Source organism: Bemisia tabaci, chromosome 3 (genome assembly GCF_918797505.1).
Source record: "Bemisia tabaci chromosome 3, PGI_BMITA_v3".
Taxonomy (NCBI): Eukaryota; Metazoa; Arthropoda; class Insecta; order Hemiptera; family Aleyrodidae; genus Bemisia; species Bemisia tabaci.
The window spans coordinates 19,336,510-19,362,354 of NC_092795.1; the positions used below are offsets into that span (position 1 = coordinate 19,336,510).

At 39.5% G+C, this 25,845-nt stretch overlaps 1 protein-coding gene across 3 annotated transcripts in view; it reads right to left on the reverse strand.

The window, feature by feature from the left end:
* The window catches only part of LOC109035083 (sodium-dependent noradrenaline transporter), a 61,771-nt gene extending 40,892 nt beyond the window's left edge, over positions 1–20,879 (reverse strand). The window contains exons 1-2 of one of the 3 annotated variants that reach the window (XM_019048565.2): positions 20,744–20,879; positions 4,989–5,305 (exon numbers count right to left, since the gene is read on the reverse strand). In XM_019048565.2, the coding sequence (XP_018904110.2) occupies positions 4,989–5,244 (256 nt within the window). In that variant the 5' untranslated portion in view covers positions 5,245–5,305; positions 20,744–20,879. Of the gene's footprint in view, positions 1–3,106; positions 3,408–4,988; positions 5,306–20,549 lie in introns of those variants that run through there. The other 2 variants (XM_019048564.2, XM_072297967.1) reach the window with 2 other exon arrangements.
* Between the last annotated feature and the right edge of the window lie 4,966 nt (positions 20,880–25,845).

A 25,845-nucleotide genomic window follows, 5' to 3' on the forward strand; every position in this document is an offset into this window, starting at 1 on the left:
GCCCGGCTTGGCGGTGGAATAAAAGTAAGATGATTAGGAAAGCATGCACTCGGGTATTTCGAGTGAATTAATAAGAGCTCGTCATCGAAATTTTCCTGCTGCCCCGTATCCGCTCTCATGATCACCTTCTCCAATCCTTCCAGGATGTTTGAGCTCTGTCGGCCGATGTTATGCGTCATCCACCTGTTCCTTGGAAAATGGATAACTACCTCACAAAAATATTCGGAAAGTAAGCACACATACACTGGAAAAAAAACACATTGGATCTAGAGTCCAGACTCTTAAAAACATCGACAACAAAAAATACTCTTTATTCAATCAGATTGTAGCTTAAATCAAGAACCAAGCCTCTTAATTTGGGCGGATTTTCTTTTGATTAAAGCTTAAATCCGATTGAATCAAGAGTCCTTTTTCTTGTCAATGTTTTCAAAAGTCTGGACTGTAGATCCAATGTGTTTTTTTCCAGTGTATCAACGGTGCAATGAAACCACGTATCTCGATTGCAGTGTTTCAAAATTTCCGCTCATAGTGTATTTTTTTAAAAAGATTTTAGAGCTTCGAAATCAAGAGAAATTGATATTGATGTGGAGTTTTGGGGAAATATCACACGCGGAGCAAAGAAAATCTTGCGGATTTTGCGCAAACAAATATGATCAGACTCTCTTTAGAACATATAACTGGACAGTAGGTCTACACCTTTGCAAGCTAAAATACGTGGTTGTGTAGCTTCACCATCAATATGTGACCTTCAACGAGGACGAGGACTGTGATGCAAATTTTTCAAAAAAGTGATTCTGTCATGTCGGATTGGGAAATTGTTATTTTGGTTTATGACGGTGAACACTCCCTCTTGACCCCAGAAATAAGTTCTGAAGTCCATTTTCATCCCGACAAAGGAACAAGGGGCAAGGGAGATATGAATCGTAGATAATATTGAGCTTGGAACATTGGAGCTTAAACATACAAGCGCATAGTGGTATTCTAAATTTGATCTATTGCTCCGGGAGCAAGAATATCTGAATTTTCTGAATCGGATAATGGAATGCGAGCAAAGCCTCTTCATTGCCCGGTAAAAATTGGTGATAAGAGGTACGTTTCAAAATACCATGGGAATTCTTATAGCCGGCTAAAGAAGGCTACAGAAAATCATATAGCTGGCTGTAGAATGCGGAGAAAATCATACGGCCGAGCTATACGAAGCGACAAAAAATTATGCAGCCGGGCTATAGTTCCTATCGTCGGGCTTTACACTTTATCGCCTGGCTGTTGCTTTTTCTCCATCGATTATAAAAGGCTATAAGAAATTGTGTAGAAATTTGTGTGCTTTGGAAATCATTAAGTTTGATACGGAACCACCTTAATATTTACAAAACACGTTATGTTTCCCTTTAATACATATCTTTTTTCTACAATTAAAACGAGAATAATCCATACAGGATGTGCGAACATTTAAAAATCATGAGTTGAATAACGCTGACTCCGCCAGATTAAATATTAGAGCATAACACAAAGCGGAGCGGCGACGCACTGGCGCCTACAAACCCAACAAGGATACTTCACGCATTGCGCAACGCGTGAAGTATCCCTGTTAGGTTTGTAGGCGCCAATGCGTGTTCCACGCTGGCTGCCCGCCTGCCACGGCGCTTGAAGCAACTATTTCACACCAGAGGTATTGCACAGTATCACACGAAACTGAAGGCGCTCTAATATATTAGGAATGGCAGGCACCCATCAAAAGTACGGAGCTCTCCTCGCAAAATAAAATCAAGATACTATGGCCCAAAAAGAGCACAGTATTCCAAAAACTCACTAAGTTCTAACATCCTAAATTAGTAACGTTTAGCATAAACTTCATCGCCTGGCTGTGAGTTGCTAAATCGCCGTCGGCTATAGAAGGCTATAAGAAATTGTGTAGCCGGTTATAGAAGATATTGGAAATCTTACAGCCGGCTGTAGATCTATGGTATTTTGGAACACAGATTCTACTGCCAATTTTTACCAGGGTTTCCATTCGAAAAAATGTGTATAATTGATTAATTAGACCGTTGTGATATGCATTTTGCTGATCCGTTCACTAGATGAAAATGCAATAACTTGGAAATTAATTATAAACAAAACCTGAAAATTCAGAGCACCTTTGTCTCCGTCATCCGGCATGATTATTGTTCGAGTATTTCCTTTAAAATAATCAATAAGCCAAGGGACAAAAACTGAAAAGCGTAATGTGATTTCCTGTAAAATTGTATGTAAGTAATAATTGACTAAAAAAAAGTCGGAAAGCTTTTTCAAATTACAATTGAGTCGGTCACTCTTAAAAAGACTTAAGACCGTCAGGAACAAAAATACGAGAGGAGAAAAATTTAAACTGACCCAATCAAAATCTCATGGCTCCAAAATATTAAAGCATTTAATTTTTTCAGCAAATTATAACTCAATCCAATATTTAAAAAGGATCGATTAAAGAACTTTTTACTGTTTTTCATGTTTTTTTCATTTCTAGCGCCTAAGCTTTTTTTTTAGAATCACCGTGTGAGTGCCCGCGAGTGTTCAATGGACCACTAGACAAGGTACGAATTTCAGCATTCTGATACATGTTTCTTAACCACAATTTCACATAGAACACGATACGCACAACGAAAATTACCGAAATCAACTCCTTACAAAGATATTTAATTATTCTTGATGTGTAAATTCAAACCACCCGCTCATGAAAACTCAATGCTCTGCGTGATTCACATCGCGCGCTAAACGTTATCATGACAGTCTCTTGCGATATAAAAATCTGGTAACCTCAATCTTGACGCTTTGGCTCAGCTGTAGCAAATCGCTTATGGTTTGAACAACAAATTGTGGGAAACGAACATTACTCGATTGAGGAGCTTGCTGAAACCGTTCAAGTGCGCGATTTGACTCACGTATAGCTTTGAGTTTCTTGTGAGCGGGCAGTTCAAAATCTGCGAAACCAATGTGAAATAAAAAGGTTAATATCTTCGTTAGGAGTTGGTTTCAGTAATTTTCGTTGCGCGAATCGTGTTCTACGTGAAATTCTGGTCAAGAAACATGTATTAGAATGCTTGAATTCGTGCCTTGTCTAATGGTCCATTACAGAAATGCTTGAACTGCTCAATCAATACTTCTTCAAGCTTCTACTGCCAAAATATTCAGGAATGCGTGGTTTAGTACGTGGAAAAGCACACCTCGTGAAAGTTAACTAGATTTCCATCTTGTACATTCACGGATGGAATGTCCCAAATTGTAGTCGAAGTAACCACAAACAGAGACACTGTTCAGTTCACAGTGAGTAGAATCAAACATACCACTATTCGAACACAGAGGTAATGTAAGGAAGTATCAACCATTTTTGAAGGAGATTTCAATATGCGTGATTTCAGGAGCCTCTCAGTGCTCGGTTATCTTCTTTTTAATCGTTTAATCGATCGTTTAGGATTTTATCGCACAGTTTTTAATGGGCCTGTTGCAAACTTTTGCTAGAGCAAAAGTAAGAGTTGTTTCTTGTAGATAATGCCTCAAAAATCACGATGAGCGCATTGGCAAAGTCTGAAATGCACTCATAACTTCACAATCTGCGTAAGAAATTTGCGTTTTTTTAAGCTTCCCGCTTCAAAAACGATACTACGGCACAGGTGAACATTTTGTTAGAGGAGTCGCTCCATTGTCGGCGATATTCATCATGACCGACGCTTGCGCGCAGTTCCGCGCGTAATTCGAGGAGAGTTCAAGGTCAATCAATTCGGGCGTGGAAAATATGAACGTTAACACACCGATTGTTATCTGGTCTAATTCAGTTCAGGTGTTATCTCGTCCCATCAAACGTGTTTTGGCGGATTGGCGTCGGCCATGATGATTATTGCCGACGATGGAACGACTCCTCTTACAAAATGTTCACCTGTGCCGTAGTATCGTTTTTGAAGCGGGAAGCTCAAAAAACCGCAAATTTCTTACGCAGACTGTGAAGTTATGAGTGCATTTCAGACTTTGCCGATACGCTCATCGTGATTTTTGAGGCATTATCTATAAGAAACAACTCTTATTTTTGCTCTAGCAAAAGTTTGCAACAGGCCAATTGACAGTTTTCATAGACACTACTGACGACTAACAAATGAATGGCCATGAACATTTTTTTATGCTCATCTGTTAAAAATCAATGTGATTATCTCAGCCCATTAAAACACACAAACTGCGGAGAAGTAAAGCCAAAATTCGATAGAGCCTGCGAGTTTAAGCGCAGCCTCCTGAAATTGAGGGAAAATTCTGCTCATGTGATCTTCTTCCCTCTGTATTGAGATTTTCAGATTTATGCTGATTTTCAACGCACGTTGGCTGAAAAATTCCAACTTACTATGGTTAAATAGGTTGAAAGCATAGAGGAAAAAAAGGAGGTGTTTGTATTTCGGGCATCTTGGAATTTTAGATGACGCAGGTCGGTACAGCGACGTTTATCATCGATTTTCTCGGAAATGGTGCGATTTATGGAAAAAAGTCATTCTATATAAAGTGCTTGAAATTATATCATGAGTTGATTTAAGCCAAAAAATGTGACATTATGGTCCGTTTTTCATACTTCGAATTCCGGATTTAGCTGACCAGGTTGTACCGACCTACGTCATAGGGTAAACAAACCTCAAGATGCAAACACCTCTTTTTCTTTCTCTATAGATCGTATTCGATACATCAAACGGTGAGATAGTATCGATATCGATTGGTTCAAAACATAAACATAGCCTCAAGAGAAAATTCAGAAATCTGAGATGACGGGTATGTTGTAACAGATTTTTTTATTCTTTTGAGTATCAAATGCCAACACAAAGTGATATTGTCAGGAACTTTCTCATTTTCAGCTTTTCCAACTTAAATCCTTGTACAATTTGGTTTGAGGATATGTTCTATTGTTTTGAACCAAACGATACATCGAACCGTTATCGAATACGGTCTATGGGTTGAAAGTATGAGTCTTGGTTTGCACTTACCGATGCTGTAGGGGGAGCTGTTGGAGGAACCGTAGCCATCGTCGAGGAGCTGCTGTGGCTTGGGGGCTTGGGCAGGCGGGGGGAGGGGCGGCGGGCGGGGGCTCTGGGAGCTCCGCGGTCGGGGCACGGCCATCAGGGGGGGTGAACTCGCCCCCGTGGCCCCCCTAGCGGGAGGCACTCGCGCTGGAGCGCCATCCTCGTCTCCGTCACCGTCGCTTGCTCCTGCCTTTTTCGGCCCAATTATCACTAACTCCATCTACTACGCTCCACTAAGCCCATGCTCACTCCTCCACTCCGTTGCCGAGATCTCCACCTGTCTGCAATCAACAACAAAACCGGTTAATCCCTCACCAGGTTTTCAAAACAATGCAAATGAGGCCTCATATGTGTGGGGGTGTGAAAAATTACCTCTTCGAAATACGCTTAAAAAACTGTTTTGTTCACACAAAAATTTAATATGTTTGGCTCTGGCATAATGTACAGATCTCGAAGATCACATCTCAAGTATTTTCTCAAAATTTTCTCGATGCCAAAACAGTTTTTTGAATGTGTTTTGAAAAGTTAATTTTTTACATCGGCCATTTTTACATATAAGTCCTCAAATAGAGAAAAAACACACTGCTTGTGAACCAGTAAGCTGAGGGGCCGACTGATGATTGAAATTGATAGACATAGCGATAGACATAGAAGATGAAGGTTCAATAGAGCGATATTATTTGTCAGAGGGGATGGTCGTCATGAAGAAAGGAGGCGAGTATTAGACTAACTGATGGAAACCCACGAGAGACCCTATAGTTTTTCCATCATTTCTCCCTTAGCCTATGACGACCACCCCTTCCGACCGATAAAAATCCTCTATGTCTATCGATTTGTCTATCGATTTCAATAATCAGCCAAAATCAAGCTAAAATCAAATAAGCGCTTTATCATTCTGAGAATTGAGTTCTCAGTTACGCAAACTGACCTCTTTACTTAATAGACCCGAAGTTTTATTTTAACGTGCCGAAAAACTTTTGCTGATGAACATATCGCTGGCCAAAGTATGCGAGACAATGTTTGCGACGTTGTAGGCTTCCTATCGTACCTAATTTTTTCTTTGGAAAACTAGGCAGCGTTATTTCTTGAAAACTTCTTCAATTTTTCTTCCCGTGAGCAGATTCTCCATAAATTTCAAGCCACTTTGTTGTTCGTTTTATTTCGAAAAATTGAAATAGGAGCGGAAATTTTAAATGGTTGGTTGACCGGCGAGTCGCAGTCGGAGAGGGCTAAATTGACCTGGCGTAACCCAACCTAATCAAATCTGCTGGTAACTCGACAAGGTAAAGCTGAAACCTTCCTATCCTATGTTCCCTTTCTGTCCTGATCAAAAGGTATTGACAAAGCTGCAAAAAACTTTCAAACATGCCCGGCAGAAAAGCTTTAACTTCTCCGGCCAGCTTTCAAGGGTGAAGGAAAAGTTTTACGCTGATTTCTCCTAAACTTTGTGAGACTACATTTGCTCGATCGTCTTGAGAGTCAAAGCAGCCGGTGAGAAAAGGGTCAGGGACTGTCTCAGTAAGCCCTTCTCAAAACCCGATCCGAACCCAGCTTAGTTGCATGCGGCACTGAGAGGGGAGAGGGAAAGCATTTAAGACTTGGTCCGGTCATTTCATAAAAAAGGCAACAATTTCGTAGGGAGGAATGCTCTTTTTACAAGTTCTGACTCATGAGTCACATGAACGGTGTTTTGTACAAGCCTCCGTAGTCTGTTTATCTTTTACCCCCAAAAATAAACTAAAAACCGAAAAGGAGAAAAAATACCCAAACGCAGTAATCGCTGCATGAATGAAAATAAAAATACTAAAAAAACAAGTATCTTTCTTGCACTGTGAAGAACTAGTAGTGATTGTCTCTTACACAATGAAGAACCAGTGGTGAGGGATTCTCATATTTTGAAAGTTGTACACCCTAAAAAGAAGCTTTCCGTGTTACTAACCTACAAGCCTATTCAACTGATAAACTGCTTTTAACTAATGGACGTACTTATGCTAAAAGGAACTTTGTCTCGCGCAAACCCTATGCACATAGTTCCTTTTGGCATAAATACGTCCAAATGAGGGATAGCATTCGAGCCTCAGAGATTAAAATTTTAAAAAATCATCCTTTTATTTCCGTCTTGATACTTCCCACCAACCTAGGAGACCCTACCTCTGAACCGAGGCCAATAATTTAAAGTTGGGTGATTAAATGAATGGAATAAGTTTTAGACTCGCTGACACATTCACATTTGTTTCACATGGTGTCATAGGGGATGGGGTGGAGGGTTGAAGGCTGGCAAATAGCTGCGCCACTAGCGTGAAACCAGAAACGCAGAAAACTAGTCAAGATTACTTTGCGGATTAATTTTGATTGTAACTGCTGGGACATTAAAATTTTTGAGGAATTTCTCTGTAGGCCCTTCCCTGAACAGATCTCAGAGAGGTTGCTATATCGTGAGTAGGATCTCGACGGTTAGACTCCAAAACCACGTATCTTGGTTTGCGACGTTGCAGACTTCCTGCCATACTTGGTTTTTTATAAGGAAAACTACAAAAATTCAATTCTTTTAAAATTCTATGATTTCCCATCTCCGTGCAAAGAATATTCTTGGAAAACTTCAAAGAGTGATGTTGATTTGTTCTCATTCAAAAAAATAAAATGGGGTGGAGATTTTAATACACCGTAAGCGAAATGCGTGGTTTGGAGGGTTCATCTTCGATATATCGCCACACTTAGGGTAAAAAAAAATCACACATTTGAAGAGGAATATGCGTGCTTTAAAACTTTGGCTTATCTGAAAGCTTGCAAAAATATGGTGTGAAAAATAAAGCCTGGTGAGAGCTATAGGACGGATGCAAACGATACATTTGATAGAGCGCGCTCTTACTTTAAATATGATCATATTTTTCTCTGAATACTTCTCATTTTATACACCTCCCCTCAAATATTTCTCTTCCACGTCTATTTGAAGTAACTTCATACACGCAGTTACGATGAATAGCGTGATCATTGCGTTTCATTCAGGCGGCTTTTCATACTCCTTAATTTGAATTGGACGTAGTTCTACCAAACAGACCTATGTGGAAGTGAGAAATATGGGGTGTGCTCGTTAGTCTCTTTGCGTAAGGGTGAATGATAATAATCAAGCACCAGTGACGTCAGCGACGATGACGGGAGCAACGATGCCCGGCAGCGTGGTCTTTAACTCATGAGCCCTGTCCACAAGGCTCTCTTGCCATGCCCGCGGCTCATGAGTTCCGCACTCAGCTGCACATAGGTCTCTTTGATAGAATGCAATATCCCGCTTTTCCAATTCTTCAAAAGGAACCACGCCCACTTTTACATTGCTTCTTATCCAGATTTCTAGAGCACACCCCCACATTTCTCATCGCCACATAGGTCTGTTTGGTAGAAATACGTCCAATTTAAAGTCGAGGATAACTTCGCAGACGCAGAAAACTGTTTGGACATCAAAAATATGTTTAGAGTATGTGTATAACTTGATACTTTTCCTTCCATTTCAATGTTGCAAATATTCTTGGCTCCTTTTTAGCCTCTCACTGGCATGTTATTCAATGCACAATTTTTTACTGATTGGCAAAACGGCTATATTTAGAATGCGCTTTAGGGTTGTATTCATAGAATTTCCGTAAACAACTTTTATGCCAGGGGAGGCCACATGGTTGTGGTACAGAGAGTTTCAATGAGGACTCAGGTATATGGCATCATAAAAAAGACATTAAACACATTTTTACAACCCTTGAGTAAAGTTTAACATTATGACGGTAGATTTTGATCTTTACGGGTTGAAAATGATTAGGAATACAAAATACGGGTAAAAGAGAAAATGATTTTAATCAACTTTAAGGCAGGTACGGACCAACCTTAAAATTTGTGAAATCCTGAATATTTTGAAATTTTTGGAGGGGCAAATCTTCACAACTCCCTGCAAGGATCTATTCCCAAAGCCAAATTTTTAAATTATACCCGGGGCCTATGAAAATCGCTCTCTTTAGGATAATATATCAAAGATCTCCTTTAACTTTCCATAATCACATCGTAAACCATTTAGGGTCTCTCTAAATAAAGAAACTGTTTGAAGAGTGACAATGAATACGTCCCTTACTCCATTTTTTCTGAGTTACGATATTTAAGTCGAAGGCGAATACCAAGTTACAAGTTACCCCAACCTCTAAACCGATGTCACCCCTGATGCAGATTAGAGTACCTATATAGGGAGAGTATGGACATGTCGAAAATGGAGCTCTAAGACCCCAAAAGGGTAGGCAATCTATGAATTCAAATTAATCATAGTGATTTATAATCACAATTGTTGGGAACTGTCCCTGGTAAAAATTGTCAGTAGAATCTGTGTTCCAAAATACCATAGAAGTACCTACGGCCGGCTGTAAGATTTCCAATAGCTTCTATAGCCGGCACACAATTTCTTATAGCCTTTTATAGCCGATGGCGATTAAGCAACTCACAGCCAGGCGATAAAGTGTATGCTAAAATCACTAATTACGGATGCTAGGACTTAGTGAGTTTTTGGACCACTGCTCTCTCTTTGGGCCATAGTATCTTGATTTATTTTGCAAGGAAAGCTCCGTACTTTTGATGGATGCCTGCCATTCCTGATATATTAGAGCGCCATCAGTTTCGTGTGATACTGTGCAATACCTCTGGTGTGAAATAGTTGCTTCAAGCGCCGTGGCACGCTGCGGTGCGGCATGCCGGCAGCCAGCGCGAAACGCGCATTGGCGCCTACAAACCTAACAGGGATACTTCACGCGTTGCGCACTGCGTGAAGTATCCCTGTTGGGTTTGTAGGCGCCAATGCGTCGCCGCTCCGCTTTGTGTTATGCTCTAATATTTAATCTGGCGGAGTCAGCGTTATTCAACTCATGATTTTGAAATGTTTGCACATCCTGTATGGATTATTCTCGTTTTAATTGATGAAAAAAAAAAATGTGTATATATTAAAGGGAACTATAACGTGTGCTTTGTAAATATTAAGATGGTTCCGTATCAAACTTAATGATTTCCAAAGCACACAAATTTCTAATAGCCTTTTATAATCGATGGAGAAAAATCAAAAGCCAGGCGATATAAAGTGTAAAGCCCAGCGATAGGAACTATAGCCCGGCTGCATAATTTTTTATCGCTTCGTTTAGCCCGGCCGTATGATTTTCTCCGCATTCTACAGCCAGCTATATGCTTTTCTGTAGCCTTCTTTAGCCGGCTATAAGAATTCCTATGGTATTTTGAAACGCAGCTCTTATCGCCAATTTTTACCAGGAGTCGTTGGTAAAGCACGTATTGACTTGGTTTTTGCGTAAACTTACTCATTTTTGCAGAAGAATGCTTACCTATGAATTTTCTTGTCCATTTTCGTTTGATATTGGAGCCTAAAGATTGACAGTGACATTTTTTGTTTTCAAAGGTTACCTACCCTTTTGGGTCCTAAGAGCTACATATTTTGAGTTGTCCATACTCTCCCTGTATAGGTACTCTAGTGCAGATAGGTCCTTCCTTAAACTCCCCAACGCAGGAACATATCCTGGGCGGAAAAGCGTTCACAAATGCAATAAGTCGTCGGGCGAGAGAATCAAAAGAGCAGGGACAAAATCGCGCGACGCTCCCGTCGGGGCGAAATGACAATAATTGGAAGTCGGAGGCTCCGGAATTCAGGGTGCTATCAACGCCGCCTCGCCGCGAATCAAAAATGCTCTCGCCGTGAATCACATGCAGCATCACAACTTACACCCAATAAGTCTCGTCCCCCCCCTCCCGCCCCCCGCGCGGCAACCGGAGGAAGGTAGACCCGAGCCTGAACTCGTATGCAACCAGTGCCACCCGTCTCGCGCCCCCCCCCCCCCCCCGGTTCCACCGACTTTGCGTATTCACGGCGTTGAGTTGAGTGCCGCATGCCGATTCTTCGGCTTTTGTCCCTTCTATCCTTGAGCCCGTTCCCGGTGTCCATTTTGGGGTGAGTCCCGGGATCGTCGTGTCCCCAGGGGTTCCGCGGCTCATGACGGGGTGGACATGTTCGGTTCTGCCGACCGCGGGCGCCTTCGCCACACATTCCGATTGCATTTAACTCGCCAGCCTCTGAATTGACTTCGTGTCCCGGTCGACTCGGCTATGACTTTCATTACGTCGAAAACTGTGCCGGCCCCGGCCCGGCCCGACTTGTGTATTCGAAACTCGCGCCAATACACGCGTCCTCGAGTCTCCGATCTAACCCCGTCGAGTATTTTCCCCGACAATGGGACGCAGAAGTTCCTCGAGTGTATTCCGTCGCGATTTCGCGAAGTTTTTTGAAACTAACGCTTCGGCGGATCCAGCATATTGGCAACATTGTTTTTCTCACACTGGGAAAAAAACACATTGGATCTAGAGTCCAGACACTTAAAAACATCGACAAGAAAAAGTACTCTTGATTCAATCGGATTTTTGCTTAAATCAAGAGCCAAGCCTCTTAATTTGAGCGGATTTTCTTTTGATTTAAGCAAAAATCGGATTGAATCAAGAGTATTATTTCTTGTCAATGTTTTCAAGAGTCTGGACCCTAGATCCAATGTGTTTTTTTTCCAGTGTCGCTTTTCTCAATTTAAACCTATGGAAATATATCGATTCTTGGAAGGGACAGGTGCTCCGACAAGAATCGATCATTTAATGCAGGTTTAAGTGGAGGCTATGCTAAAGTGCTGGATCCGCCGCCGAACTAACGTAGTTTACTATCTTTTCAAGGAATAGGAGAATCTGTATTGATACAGGGTCGTCCAAAAGTCTAGCACCACCACTTCCAAGCATTACCCTTGTAAATTTTGAAAACATGTAGGTAGAGATCTAAAACGAAACGGAGGAGATGACTTTTGGGGCCCCTTCCCCTGAATATCAAGGGGGACACTCTGGAAAAGGGTAACCCCAGGGGTTGTATGGGTGGTGTGGAACTTTTGGATCATTCTGTGTAGTTTCTGAAATCCGTTCCTATTAATCGGGTCCCAACTACGATCAGAAATCTACCTAGGACTTTGAATATTTTGACCGTGACCGACAAAACCACAACAAAATTCCTACAGATTTTGATTTTCTCTTTTGGAAACCGAGGATTACTCCGGCTCAAAATGACGCAAAATGACTGTCACTTTTTTTTAAAAAATAGAGCAGCATGGCTCCTTTCTGTTCAATCTGATCCAGGTAGGTAGCTTTAAAAGACACTAAAATTCATCAAACTTTTAAGGCGTCTAGTTTTAGAAAAAGAATTGAACAGAATACTCTCGGCAATGGCTGTATGAAAATTGGCTGAGTTCCCCAAAACTTATGTGCTCTCTCACTATCGCGGCAGCAAAGTGCGGTCATTCGGTGCCGATTGCGTGAAGTTCCTCATTTTGTGCGTCAGTGAAGAGCGTGCATGCGAGCAAGGAAAACCATCAGCAACGTTTGTTGAGATTGGGGTGGTGCCGTATTGTGCCATGTTGAAAAACTTAATATGTTTCAAATATGTTTCAAGAGGGGTCTTGAGGAGATGTCGAAGTAAATCTAAGTAAAGTGTGGCATTGTTTATCATTGCACAGATATAATAAAAACAGTATACTGTTTTGAGGATCGGCATGATTTTTTCATGAGGATGTGATGAATGGCGTTTGAAGCAATCTGTTTATTAATCAAACCCTGGCTTGACAAACTGCTTAACCTCGAAGACACTATTCATTATTTGGTGAAAAAAATGCGCGGCCTGTCGCTCATCTATCACCGTTCGGCAGAACACAGCGTTCATCGTCAAAATTAAATTTCGCCGCACCTATTTTCAAAGGTCGCACTTAAAATTTCTTGCACTTTAATTTTTCTAAAAATAAAGTTGTCAGGTTTCTATATGTACAATGAGCCTTAATTTAAGCTGAACTCTATTTAAATGAGACAATCGGAGCCTCGAAAGGTAAGTTTGTCGCGTGCTGTCCAGATGCCGCGGGCTCAAAGTTTGATGCAACTGTGATGAGCACAGAGTAATAAATAAAGATTCATAAGCGAAAGGACGCGTTGATTGGTAGACATATGCACGGAGTTTTTTAAAATGTTACTACTCTCAGATGTAGGAGTCATTGACCCTTAGATGCCCAAGCCAGGTCGAATTGACCCGAGGCTTGCTAAAAACACGCGAATCGCGGGTTATGTAAGGTGTCGGTAGTTCGGTACACAAGAGCCTCAGATATAGGTCAGATATTGGTTCAGATATTGTATAAAAGAAACAACCATCAATAGAAAAAAAAGAGAAAAAATCGAATGTCAACACAGCCGAAGATAGGAGAGACGTAATTTGGCCTCGTTTTTTAACTTTTCTCCCAAATCTCAGCGACGCGCGACGCCCCATTGGCAAGTTTAGAGCGGAGCATTAAGAGCTCACGCCTCGCGCCATCGCGCCTTCAATTTTGCGAACGCAACACGGACATCCATCAAGCACGAATAATTGTATCTCTGCGCCGTCATCAACGCGCTCCTTTTCTCTTGCACTATATTCCTATTGTGTTCGTTTCCATTTGTTTTATTTCTAGTGGTGCTTTAAGGACTACATGAGCAACGCAGCCGAAAATAGGAGATACTGTTAATTTCATCTCATTAAGTGTCTTCTTTTTTATCGTTTAAGAAGGTCATTAGTTTTCGAGGAAAAACAAGATGTAAAAAGTCTCTCAGTAAGGTAAAATATAAAGACGAGGAATAGGTTGAGAGCGTTTTCCTGAAGTGGCTCAAAATTCTATTTACAGTTATACGACACGCGGATTCGGAAATTGGTGTCTTGATCGAGGAAAAGTCCTTCGATTACTAATGACCTAATTGGAAAATTGTTTATCGGGTCAAAATAATGCGCGTATCTTTCTTATAGTGAACATGCTCTTCAAAGTTTGAATGGACATTGGTTTTGAAACTTTTTTCATTACCCATGTAGCGCAAAGAGCATCGCAGCGAAAAATGATTTAACGGCGCACACCGGATCGAGTCAATTAGAGAAGTCGGACATGAAATTTTTGACTAAACCTGCAAATTTTTATGTTTATTTCGTTACATTTTGAATTCCAAGGGGTGCTTGCAGAAGAAAATTTCACGAAGAAACCAATGGAACCACTTTTAGAACCTCAAAGTTTTGTATAAACAGAATTATAAGCGTTGAAAGTTTCCAAATTTTGTCCGACCTCTCTTATTGACTCGATCCACTGTGCGGCGCGGCGTGCGGACAAATTCGTCACTGTTCTGACGCGAGGGTGTATCTTCATTTCCGCGTAAGCCCTGTGCTCCTTATAACTCTGCGCTTTCCGCGACTAATATGGAAAAAGAGATACGCCCTTACGACGAAGACTCGATGAAAATGAACTCCAAATGATGATGATCTCGTTTGTTTCGATTTAATGCAGTTCGGTTTGAATTGAATCTGAGAGTACATGTATGACTAATTTCCAGGTATGCTTGGATTTATTTTACTTCGAATGAGTTTCTTCGTTTGGAGAACGACGATCATGAACGGAAATGGGTTGACGAATTTATATTTATGAAAATATTGTTGAATTGAGGATCTCATGCATCTGAATTTCCCTGAAGCTGTCCAATTACTGTCACTGGTCGCGCCGAACTTTGAAATTTGCTGGGCTTGCCGGAGCAAAGCAAAGAAAGCTAAAGAGGGTTTGATGACTCGATTGAAAGAGGACATAGGTAACCTTGCACCAATACAGTTTTGTCAAAATCATCTCAACTCCGTTTTCCATACGGATTTCGGCAAATCTTGGCGCCGCTCGCGTTTCGGGAACAAATCCGAGGAATGGAGGCGAAGGCGCGCAGATTTGTTTCTTCGGCCAATTAACTTCCCTTTGTTTTTCCTCGGTTTACCTCTTCTTCGTTTCATCCCGGCCCGACGCCCCCCCCCCCCCCCCCCCCCCGCGTCTTATCACACGATTTATTTCTGTTGCCGACGGAGGAGGCTCGCGCCGCGCCGCTGCCGCTACGTCTGCCGCGAGGCTTTCCCGGAGTCGCGTCCAAATCCTATTATAAATAACGAGGAGTTTTTTCCCGAACCTTGGATTCCTCTCGCTGGTCATTATCACCCTTTTGCCTGCTCTCTCAGTCGGAATAATACACTTCAAAATTTCCCCAAGCGCATCACACTCTGACACCCAAATCTTCTTTATTCTAACGCGGCCTGAGGACTAAGTCAGATGTGACGTCACTAATACTGCCGTGCTAAGGAAGAACGCCGTATGAACATTCGAGAGTTGCCAAATTTCCCTTGATAAGACGCGTTTTTATGACGACATCCATGCGCATTTTTCTTTGACATTTTCAGGTATTTTAGATTAAATTGAGTACGAAATTATCTGAAAAATCTAGAAAAAAATGTTCACAATTTTCCCTGTAAATTCGTGTTTTATCGAAGGAAATTTGGCAACGCCAGAAGGCTCATACAGCGTTTTTCCTTAGTACGGCAGAATACACTACCCTGCTGAGGAGTGACGTCGTCTTAACATCGGACACGGTCAATTATTTTGCATTTCAAGGACGATTTTTTAGGGAATTTCTGGATATTTTTCCTTAACGTTTTCAGCCACATCAAAATCCATTGCACAGAAATTTGCTGAAAAATTTAAGGAAAAACACTTACAAATGAACCGAGTTCTTTATTCTAACTCGGCCCGAAGACTGAGTCAGATGTGACGTCACTAATGCACTACCGCGCTGAGGGGTGACGTCGTCTTAACATCGGATACGGTCGATTATTTTGCATTTCAAGGACGATTTTTTAAAGGAATTTCTGGATATTTTTCCTTAACATTTTCAGCCACATCAAAAAATCCATTGCACAGAAATTTGCTGAAAATTTTAAAGAAAAACACTCACAAATGAACCGAGTTTGACAAAAACAAACCAAGTTTTAGTTTGAAGAAAAAAACGTATTAGAAGTAGTTTCGAAAGCAAATAGTCGTAAATTCTCTCTCATTGAACATTCAAAAACGTTAATGTCTTGAACGTGAAGATAATTGTTAAACTTTGTGTGCTTAACGTTGAGTCGCTTCAGGAGGAATAAAACCTCGAAAATCTACGATCATACTCGATGTGACTTGCGGTGTCTCTGTTAAAATTGGTCCCAAATTTTCCAGATAATTTGAATTTAATCATCAGAATATTTGCAACGTCTGATGGGTTTACTGTATCAAAGAATCGGAGTTAAACGCTCGTGTTGAGGGCAGACCGTTTGATACAATTATATCAACCTCTGAGTAGTCTAGATTGCATAATCTTCGAAACGAAGGAGCGCCTAGTTGAGTTGAGTTCCGTTCATCCGTCTATGGTTGTATTGTTAGAACACTCGAGTTAGATTTTTCTCTGGTCGTTTCTCTCGACGATTCCCTTAATTCTAAGCGGCACGAACATATATAGACGACAAACATTTGCAAGTAAGTTTTTTACGGTGTAAAAAAAGAGGATGAGAGGAAAAGACCAATCGACCAAGTAGGGTCAAAAGTACACAAATTTTCACTTCATCAAAATTTCAGGGGGTAGGATCGATCGCGTCAATACGTTTCAAGTTTAAAAAAAAAAACACATTATTTCGATAATACTTTTTTCTCTGTCCGTTAATTCCGATGTCCTATTCAGCAAAAAACCAAAAATTTAACTCTTTTAATTTGCTTATTGAACTCGTTTTGGTGTGCATAAGACCTGCAAATCTCGCAATCTGATCTTTTTTTACAAGTTTCTTGGCGATTTCAAAAAATACGCAAAATGAAGGTAATATAGGAACTTCATGCATCTGACTTTTTTGATTTCCCGAGTTCCTAGTTCATTTTCAAATGCTAATTTGATCACGTTGATTGCGGATTTTGTGCATGACTTCGAATTCACTGACTTCAGTGTAGACTGAAAAAAATTTTCTCGTACCTATGGACTAATTCTGAAAATTTTCTTTTGTTTTTTCTGTCCTTTGTGTAAAATTATCATGGGAAAAAAATCTACGGTCGTTTTAGTTTCGGACCTGTCCGATATTTCAATAATTTACGCTTTCGTTGAAATTAGGCTGATTTTTGCTCTCAAAATATATATATCGGAGAGTTAAACCGAATTTCTTCATCTTCGTTTGTCATAGCACACCCAATTCGGATGTAATATAATTCATTCAATTTGAAACCATAGAAAGACCAGCAAAATAAATTGCATGCGAGGATTTCCGCTAATAGTATATACATGTGCAATTTTTAAGACCCTAAATTAAAACGAAGAGGAATGCAATATGAAAGAAAACAATCCCACTGAGCTCACGAAAGATCTCTATTTTTTCGATGAATTTCGAACCGTGCTACGTGAATGAAACGCGTCTTCTGCATGATAAATAGTTTGAATTTCTTCATTCCTCTATTTCTACTAACGGGGAATCGGAAGAAAGGAGAGGAGTATATTGAAAGAAAATCATGAAATACCATCTCGTAAATCCTCGTGACCATTCTACTGTCAATAAACTAATTTTAATGCAAATAAGTGACCTTCAGTTGAGGAAGAATTTTCATCGACTCCTGAAAGCCCTCATTAATGGTGTGCTGAAGGAGGATCAAGTATATTGGCATGACGTTGCCGCCTCATCTCCAATTGCGTTACATTTATAAATGATGAAATTTCACCGACGGACAAACCGTACTTTGCGTCCTAAATACAAGCGTTCTGAACGCATTGTGCCTACAAAATTACCCCGGGACGGCACGGAAAGATTCGCTTTCAAATCCGCGGGTAGGCAAAACTAGGCTCCACAGGCGCAAGGGAAAAAAACACATTGGATCTAGAGTCCAGACTCTTGAAAACATTCACAAGAAAAAATACTCTTGATTCAATCAGATTTAAGCTTAAATCGAAAGGAAATCCGCTCAAATTAAGATGCTTGGTTCTTGATCTAAGCAAAAATCCGATTAAATCAAGAGTATTTTTTCTTGTCGATGTTTTTAAGAGTCTGGACTCTAAATCCAATGTTTTTTTTTTTTTTTTCCAGTGCGTCTTAGGCTATCCTATCGCCTTACAGTAAACTACTGATCGTGAATTAATCTGTATAGTTTCAGTTTCTCCGTATTTCATGCGTTTGTGATGAGGTAAATGAAGGTTGATACGCAATAACAAATTCAGGATCAGATTATAAAAAAGAATAAGATAGATGTATCATACGTGATCGGACTTGAGAGGAAGAATAGGTACTCCCGTGTTCCCGCAAAAAAATGCTGCAATCGGGAAAAAGAAAGTCTCAGTGCTGAATAGACTTACGAGTCTTTTTCTCGGAAAGTCAGGATTGAAACCTTAAATTATATCGGAATTATTAAAAGCCCTACTGTCCTTATCGATATGTTTTCTCTTTATTCATTGGTGCGCCCGCAAAAATGTGAATCCTGAGGAAGCCCAGAATCCAAAAAAAAGTACAAATGAAAATGTGTTTGGTAATTAATACTATAATGAGATAAATAGAAAATTTGCCATAAAATGACACATCAATAGATAGATGGCTGAAATCGTGATTAGCTTTGGCATTTTTTTGAAAACTACAGGATTAGAATTGGCTCTGACATTTTTGAGGCACAGGATCCATTTTGTTAATCCATCTCGGGACACGCCATATCCTACCAGTCATCTTCTCGTTCATTCCGTATTAATTTACGAATTGAAATGGAATGAAGGGTGAAAATGTTGGAATCGGAAATCGGAGAAAATGCAGGCATACCTAAGATTAATTTTGACGAGTAGGTAAACATCTGCATCCATCAGGAGTTCGAACTATTGTTTCTCATCTTTTGTTCCCATCACGCTTGTTGAGTACTCAGAATTTTGATTAAACCTTACATTAAAGCCTCCACGCCCACTCTCCTTGCCTTCGGACTGTTTCAATTTTAAAGAATAAAAAAATGGGACCACGCCAGATATTAAATTACTAGGTGTTTTTCGGATATTTTTTTTTATCAATCCTACCTAAAATGCGGCTGGAACACGGCGCACAGTGGATCGAGTTCATAGGACAGGTCGGACAAAATTTGGAACTTTAAACGCTTATAACTCCGTTCATACGAAACTTCAAGGTTCTTTTGGTGCCATTGGTTTCCTCGTGAAATTTCCTTCCTAAAGTACCCCTTAAAATTCAAAATGTGACGAATTAAACATCACAATTTGCATTTTTAGTAAAAAATTTCATGTCCGACCTCTATAATTGACACGATCCACTGTGCGGTGATAGGCATAATGCGACGCGCGATACCATAATAATTCTTATAAAAAAATTGATTAAAAAACCCCTTAACAAAACCCCCCCTTGACCGTATACCGGAAACCGAAAAACTTAAAACGTCCTCAGTACCTATGTCTTCCAGTTTTCACAACCTTCAAAATAGGTATACATATTACTTGACAGTCAAAAGGTGTGCAACAAAGCGTATCCGACCCAGCTTTAGAATTTTTTTTCTCCTTTCTTAAAATTTATTCCACTGTTATTCATCGGACGGGACTAAATCTATCAATCGAGTTCCGGAAGGACATGTGTTTATTCAAAACTTTCACAGTTCAAATAAGTATCATTGCAGGAAGAAGATTGAATACAGGTAGAATAAGAGCGATTAATTATTGCTAAAGTATGCAAATTTGTGTACATCTGAGATATTTCCTTTCTGCAATAATTTAAGGGCATGTAAAAATAAATCATATGAAAAGAGGGGGGGGGGGATATCGATATGAGCCGTTTTTGCAGGACCCACCATAGTTGAATTTCTTCATTCATTCATTCTCCATAAAATATACATCTTCAATGAGCAAAAAATCGTAAAGTTACGGAAATTCAGAGGTGGGCCCAAAGATGGGCCTTATGGATACCCCTCCTTTCGGAGAGAATAAAAAAATAGGAGAGTAAAAAAACTCTGCTACCAATACCTAGATAACTTCCTCTCCTCTCTTTTCTCAATAGATAGGTATGACAAAATAAACACAAACATTGCTTGTTGGATTGCTGTGGATTGCTTGAGGATTTTTTTGGTGTTAAGGTAACACATATTTTAATGAAAATATTGAAGCTAGAATTGATTGGTATCTTGCGTCTATTTGATGTTGGTGTGTGCAAGAGTATTTCATGATTTCATTTTTTGAAAAGGCTTGTTTTAATGGTCTAAATAATTATCAACCTCTAGATTCCGTCCCTGGCTTGTGTTTTGAAAATTAGAAAACAGTAGAAAAAATAATTAAGAAAAACGTGTACTGATCGATAGCGTTTCGATCAACACCGATTTTATCGAAAATTCATATTTAAAAAAAAATGAAAAAATATTTTAAAATTCCTATTCTTCATGATTTATAAAAACTAATTACTAGTGGAATAAATGCAGCCAATGGTAAAAAAAGTGGTGGAAAGTCTGTACTCGATTTTTTTTAACTGCCCTGTGTTTTTTTAATTATCATCTCCGTTAGATTAGATTTCCCTGGCAATATTTATTCAACGACCATCCAACCCACAAAAATTACATTTTAAAATAGATGACAGCTACTTACTGGGAAAGTACAGCGCTTTAAGACGGCAGATCACAATAGCAAAATATAAGATTTTATACTTCCAAATCGGAGTAGATTTTCGGATAGTTGCTTTTTTATTCCTCCACGAGAGGAAAAACTACGGGACAAGCAATGCTAAGCTGTCCAACACCAGAGGCATTAGACACGAAGTAAATACGAAAATTGATTATTACCGGTAAAGTGACGTGACGATACGATAAGGAACGTGGAGTAACATTGTGGTTTGAGATAATACCATGCATGACACTGAGGGACCGTTGGCGGGACCGTAACCGCCCCTAGCGGCAAAGGCACGCAACACTCCTTACATCTTTTCCACTTCCTCCGAGACCAAGAACCATGACGTCTCATCTGCCAGCTGATGTGATTAACTTTCATTCGTCGAAATTTTGAGCGCAAGAGAGCCGTGATTCACGGCAATTTGGTGTTTCGTATACTTGCAACCATCTCATGAGTATTGTCTCGAAATGTTCACTACGACACATAAGCATGACGATTAAGTCGTACAAAAGTGTATTTTCTTATTTCATGCAATGGTAACATTTGCTTTACAAAAAAATGCAATACGCGATAAAAAATGCAAAGAAGTAAGACAAGAGGTAAAAAACGACAAAGAAAACACTGATTAAAAATATGGAAGACCCGCTACATTACGTAACGTCGTAGGGCGTGGGATACTTTTACTACTCTATTGCCAAAGTCGTGAATCGAGCGAATTTTGTCGATAAAGTCGATGTCGATCGAGGCGCTATCGATCGGTACACGCTTTTATTTTTCGATCGATTCATGTCCGTCGAATCCAGGAAAGCTGGCATTTTTCAAGAAACCAGACGCAAGGTCAGCGTTCTCATACACTTTTCATCTTTGTGGTAAGATAGTAAATAAGTAAGATAGTAAAAAGAAAAAAAGAATGAATAAGAAGTTTCCAGGTAAATTAAATGAGAAAATTCAGAAGGAGGTCAAGTTGCCAGGCAAGTAATTGGCGCATGTATGGGCTCTGTTTTATTTGTAAATTTATAATTAAATTAATCATTTCTTTTTTTCAATTTGATTAAGTACTCAAATGCGATATTCCCGAAAATTGCACCAGTTGGCAACGCTGCCACAAACGGAAGATAGTAAATATTTCATAGGGTAGGTACAATTTTTACATTTTCCCGAGTAAATTAAGTTAAATTAGAAAATTCAGAAGGAGGTCAAGTGTGTAATTACAGATAAAGTCAGGCGAGTAATTGGCGCATTATGAAAAGGCTCCATTTTATTTGTATATTTATAATTAATTTAATAATTTCTTTTTTTCAATCTGATTAAGTACTCAAATGCACATCTTCGTGCAACGACGACGTATGAATGCAATGAGTTACAAATTTTGCTGTCGCAAGCGAAAGAAGTTGAAGGCGCAATGGCTTTTTCAATGCTAGGTATGGATACAACTATTCGTGTTCTCGGGATGTCCGTGTTGCATACACGAAAAATTGCGGGCGTTTCGACTTTCTCAAGCACAACGTATGCCAGCGGTTGTAAGCTCTCAAGGGTTTTTTGGAATTAGTGTTAACAATGAAGGCGTGGAGATTTGAATGAGTCTATTAGCACCATTACAGCCTTGCAAAAAGGTGCAAATTGCTGAAATATTATTGGTTGTAATATGCGGGATTGGCATCCACGATGCCTTTGCGGATGTTTTCGGTGGGGAATTTGCAGCATTCGGCAACGCTGCTGCTATGCGACATGACTCTTTCTAACTCCGGGATTCTATGATAAACACAATTGCAAATGAAATAATAGGAAACCTTTGAGAACTTACAACCGCAGGCATATGTTGAGCTTGAGAAAACCAAAGCGCCCGCAATTTCGTGTGTATGCAACACGGACATCCCGAGGACACGAATAGTTGTATCCAGACCTAGCATTGAAAAAGCCGTTGCGCCTTCAACTTCTTTCGCTTGCTACAGCAAAATTTGTAACTCATTGCATTCATACGTCGTCGTTGCACGAAGATGTGCATTTGAGTACTTATTCAAATTGAAAAAAAGAAATTATTAAATTAATTTTAAATCTACAAATAAAATGGAGCCTTTTCATCGTCCGCAAATTACTCGCCTGACTTTATCGGTAATTACACCCGTGACCTTCTTTTGAATTTTCTCATTTAATTTATTTGGGAAAATGTAAAAATTGTACCCTATAGATTTTTTACTATCTTCCATTTGAGGCAACCTTTCCAAAGGGTGCAATTTTCAGGGATCGTTACTGGCAAAAAGGAGCAGAATCACGACCTATCGTGATCATCGCCGTATGTAGGATGACGAGTTTTTTTGGATCTAAAAATTCCCTGACTTTTCAGATACTTAGAATACAAAAACCTCCGACTTATCCTTAGCTTTTCAAAGTTGTTAAAACAAAGATGTAAAAATAAAAATTCTAAGCGCAAACAATTCTGAATGCGACGCATTTAGAGGGTGGAAAAATGCGATGTTTTGGCTGGAGGAAAACACTTCTATGGCAAAATTCCTTGATTTTTCCATCTTATCAGGGTTGGGCAAAATTCCTCAATATAGCTCCAAAAAGAGGTCCGCTTGTAGGCGGGGCCTCCCGTCCGGAAAATTTTTGAAAAATTGAGACGTCTCAACAGCAATTTTAAACTACCTCATCAAAAAATGGATCAAATTACAATCTTTTCAAAGTTGAGAGATACGTCACGCATTCACTGGACAAAATCCCTCACATTTCTTGGGAGGGACAGACCACCCCGCCCCCTCTCCAGTTTTGCCCTTGTCCAAAAATATGGAGAATGGAAAATTTTCACCTTCCTCAAGGAGGGACGGTAAGGTTTTAATAAAACTTTACGGAGCTTAGAACGTATGCTCCACGGCGTGAGTCTTAGTTCACGCGTGTCTTGAGGAAAAGCCATGAACTCGTGATGAAATTTTTTCCATGGGTATGTTTTTGTCTTTCTTTTTTTTCTTTTTCCTTATTAGCAAAAAATGAGAGAAAATGTAAGAGCGCATTAATTTATTACAACTTTCACTTAACGCGATTTTTGAGGCTTCCGCGGGGTGAGATCATTTTGAGGCAGAGATCCAGGGTGTCTACTAAAACTGGCTGGCGAAAATTAAATACTTTTAAAGTACTTTTTCAGTACCTTTCCAAAAAAAGTCAGTACCTCATGAGCAGAAAAAAATCAGCACTTTTTCGGTACCTCTAAGTTGATTGTTGATTTGAGTTCTTACTATTAGTAGTTATATTTCTAATTCTGAGCTTATATATTTTTAATTCTTCAATAAAAATGATCCATTTACGAAACAAAATTTTAGCTTAGGCACACTTAGACTATGCGGTCAAACTGCAATAGTGGCAAAGGAGAACCGTTAAGGCCATGCGTGGAGGCTACTTCAATACTATCTTTCATCGCATGCCTAAGGCGCAATGATACAACTATTACCACTGCCCGGAATGCGTGAGGTATCACGCTACGATTGAAGGCGTTTTCGAAACTGCCAATTTTCCATGTCAGGACTCATGTGTCGTATAAATACAGTATCTGCTAACAACGGCTGGCAAATATTAAATACTTTTACAGTATTATTTTAGTACCTGTCAGAAAAATTCAGTACCGACCTCATAAGCAGAAATATTCAGTATTTTTTGGTGCCTTCAAGTAACGAAATTCGAAAATTGTCAAAATTCACGCGCAAATCGCGGAAAAAATGACGGGGACAGGAAACTCGAAGCTTATTGGTGGCATGAGGATGAACTGGCTTTTCAATCTCGATCTAGCGGAAAATATACTGCACTATGAATCATTGCACAACGGATTGCATATTTTCCAGACTGTTTGAAAAAACATACACGCCATAAGGCAAAAAATTCCGGACCTTTATAGGGAATTTCTGTACTTTTTACAGTGCTTCTGGACCGCCCTCATAAAATCGGTACTATTTCCGGACCAGGAGACACCTTGAGATCGAGAATAGATTTCACTCCGAAGACAAACTTCCTGCACTTCTGCTGAATCGATTCACTTCTAGATTACCTACGGTCAGCAACTTAGCAACGGAGGAGAGCTTTCTCTTAGTCCACATTTGTCTACCCACGTAAAGTGCAAATGGACGGTGTAAGTCGGCAATCACATAACTCGTTTGTGGTGTCTGAAAATCTCCGCCTCAATGTTATTTTTTTAAAGGAGAACAAACTGATATCATTCCTGGAAGTTTTTGCAGAATTTTCTTCGCACAGAGAAAAAAAATCACGGCAGTTTTAAAGAATTGCTGTTGAGTAGTTTTCGGTTTCAAAAATAAAGAATGACAGAAAGTCTGCCACATCGCAAACCGAGTTATGTGATTGCCGACGGACAGTCAATGATTATTGCGTCTTAGGACTCACTTGCATCTGGCAGTTTAAGGAAACCACAAAATATCACATAAATTTTTCAATTATCTTCCATTGAAAATTTTGCAAACTTGAGACAAATAGTGCGAGAGGAATGCAAAAACTTGAATATAATAAAAGGGTATTTAAATATTATAGATTTAATAACTACAAAAAAATTGTCTAAAGTACATATCTCAGGATACATACTTCTATTTACAGTAATGAAATTTAGGTATATGTTAAGGAGGGAATAAAGCCGTCCTGCATGTTGGATTGTTGGTACTAACAAAGAAAGTGAATTTACACTAATATAAAGATAAGCAACTGTTTGTAAAAAATTGTTCTGAATCATCATTACATTTCCTGATGAATTTTTAGGAAAAATTACATCAGATAAATTATCTTTGATCAAAGGTGACTTCAGTCATATAAAAGAAAGACATTACCAAATGAGGGCGATAGCAACAAAGAAGAAGAATAAAACTAGCATAGGATAATTTATTTGGAGGACTATCCAGTTGAAAATGTACAACTTAATAACATTGATGTGGAGGAGAGTAATTTTAGGGTTGAAATTTCAATATTTGAAAGGTATTTGCCTCCAATACGGTTAATGAACTTCATCGCCATCAATTAAGTTTGAGTAAAGAACTTTCACTCTTTTTCTTTCTTTTTCTGATGGTATGCTTGAGCTAGCCTGCTTCATTCTTTTTAGTTGGTCCCTCTAGAAAAATGAAATTTGAATAATTTTGCCTAGGTCTGAGAAAATGGGTAAATTGTTGCCGATAAAAGTATGTACAAAAGAGCAAGAATGATCAACAATTTCACTTTTAAATACATCAAATACAATGACTGTGTCAATGCTTGAAAAATAAAAAAAAAAATTTGCTACTTAGGAGTTAAC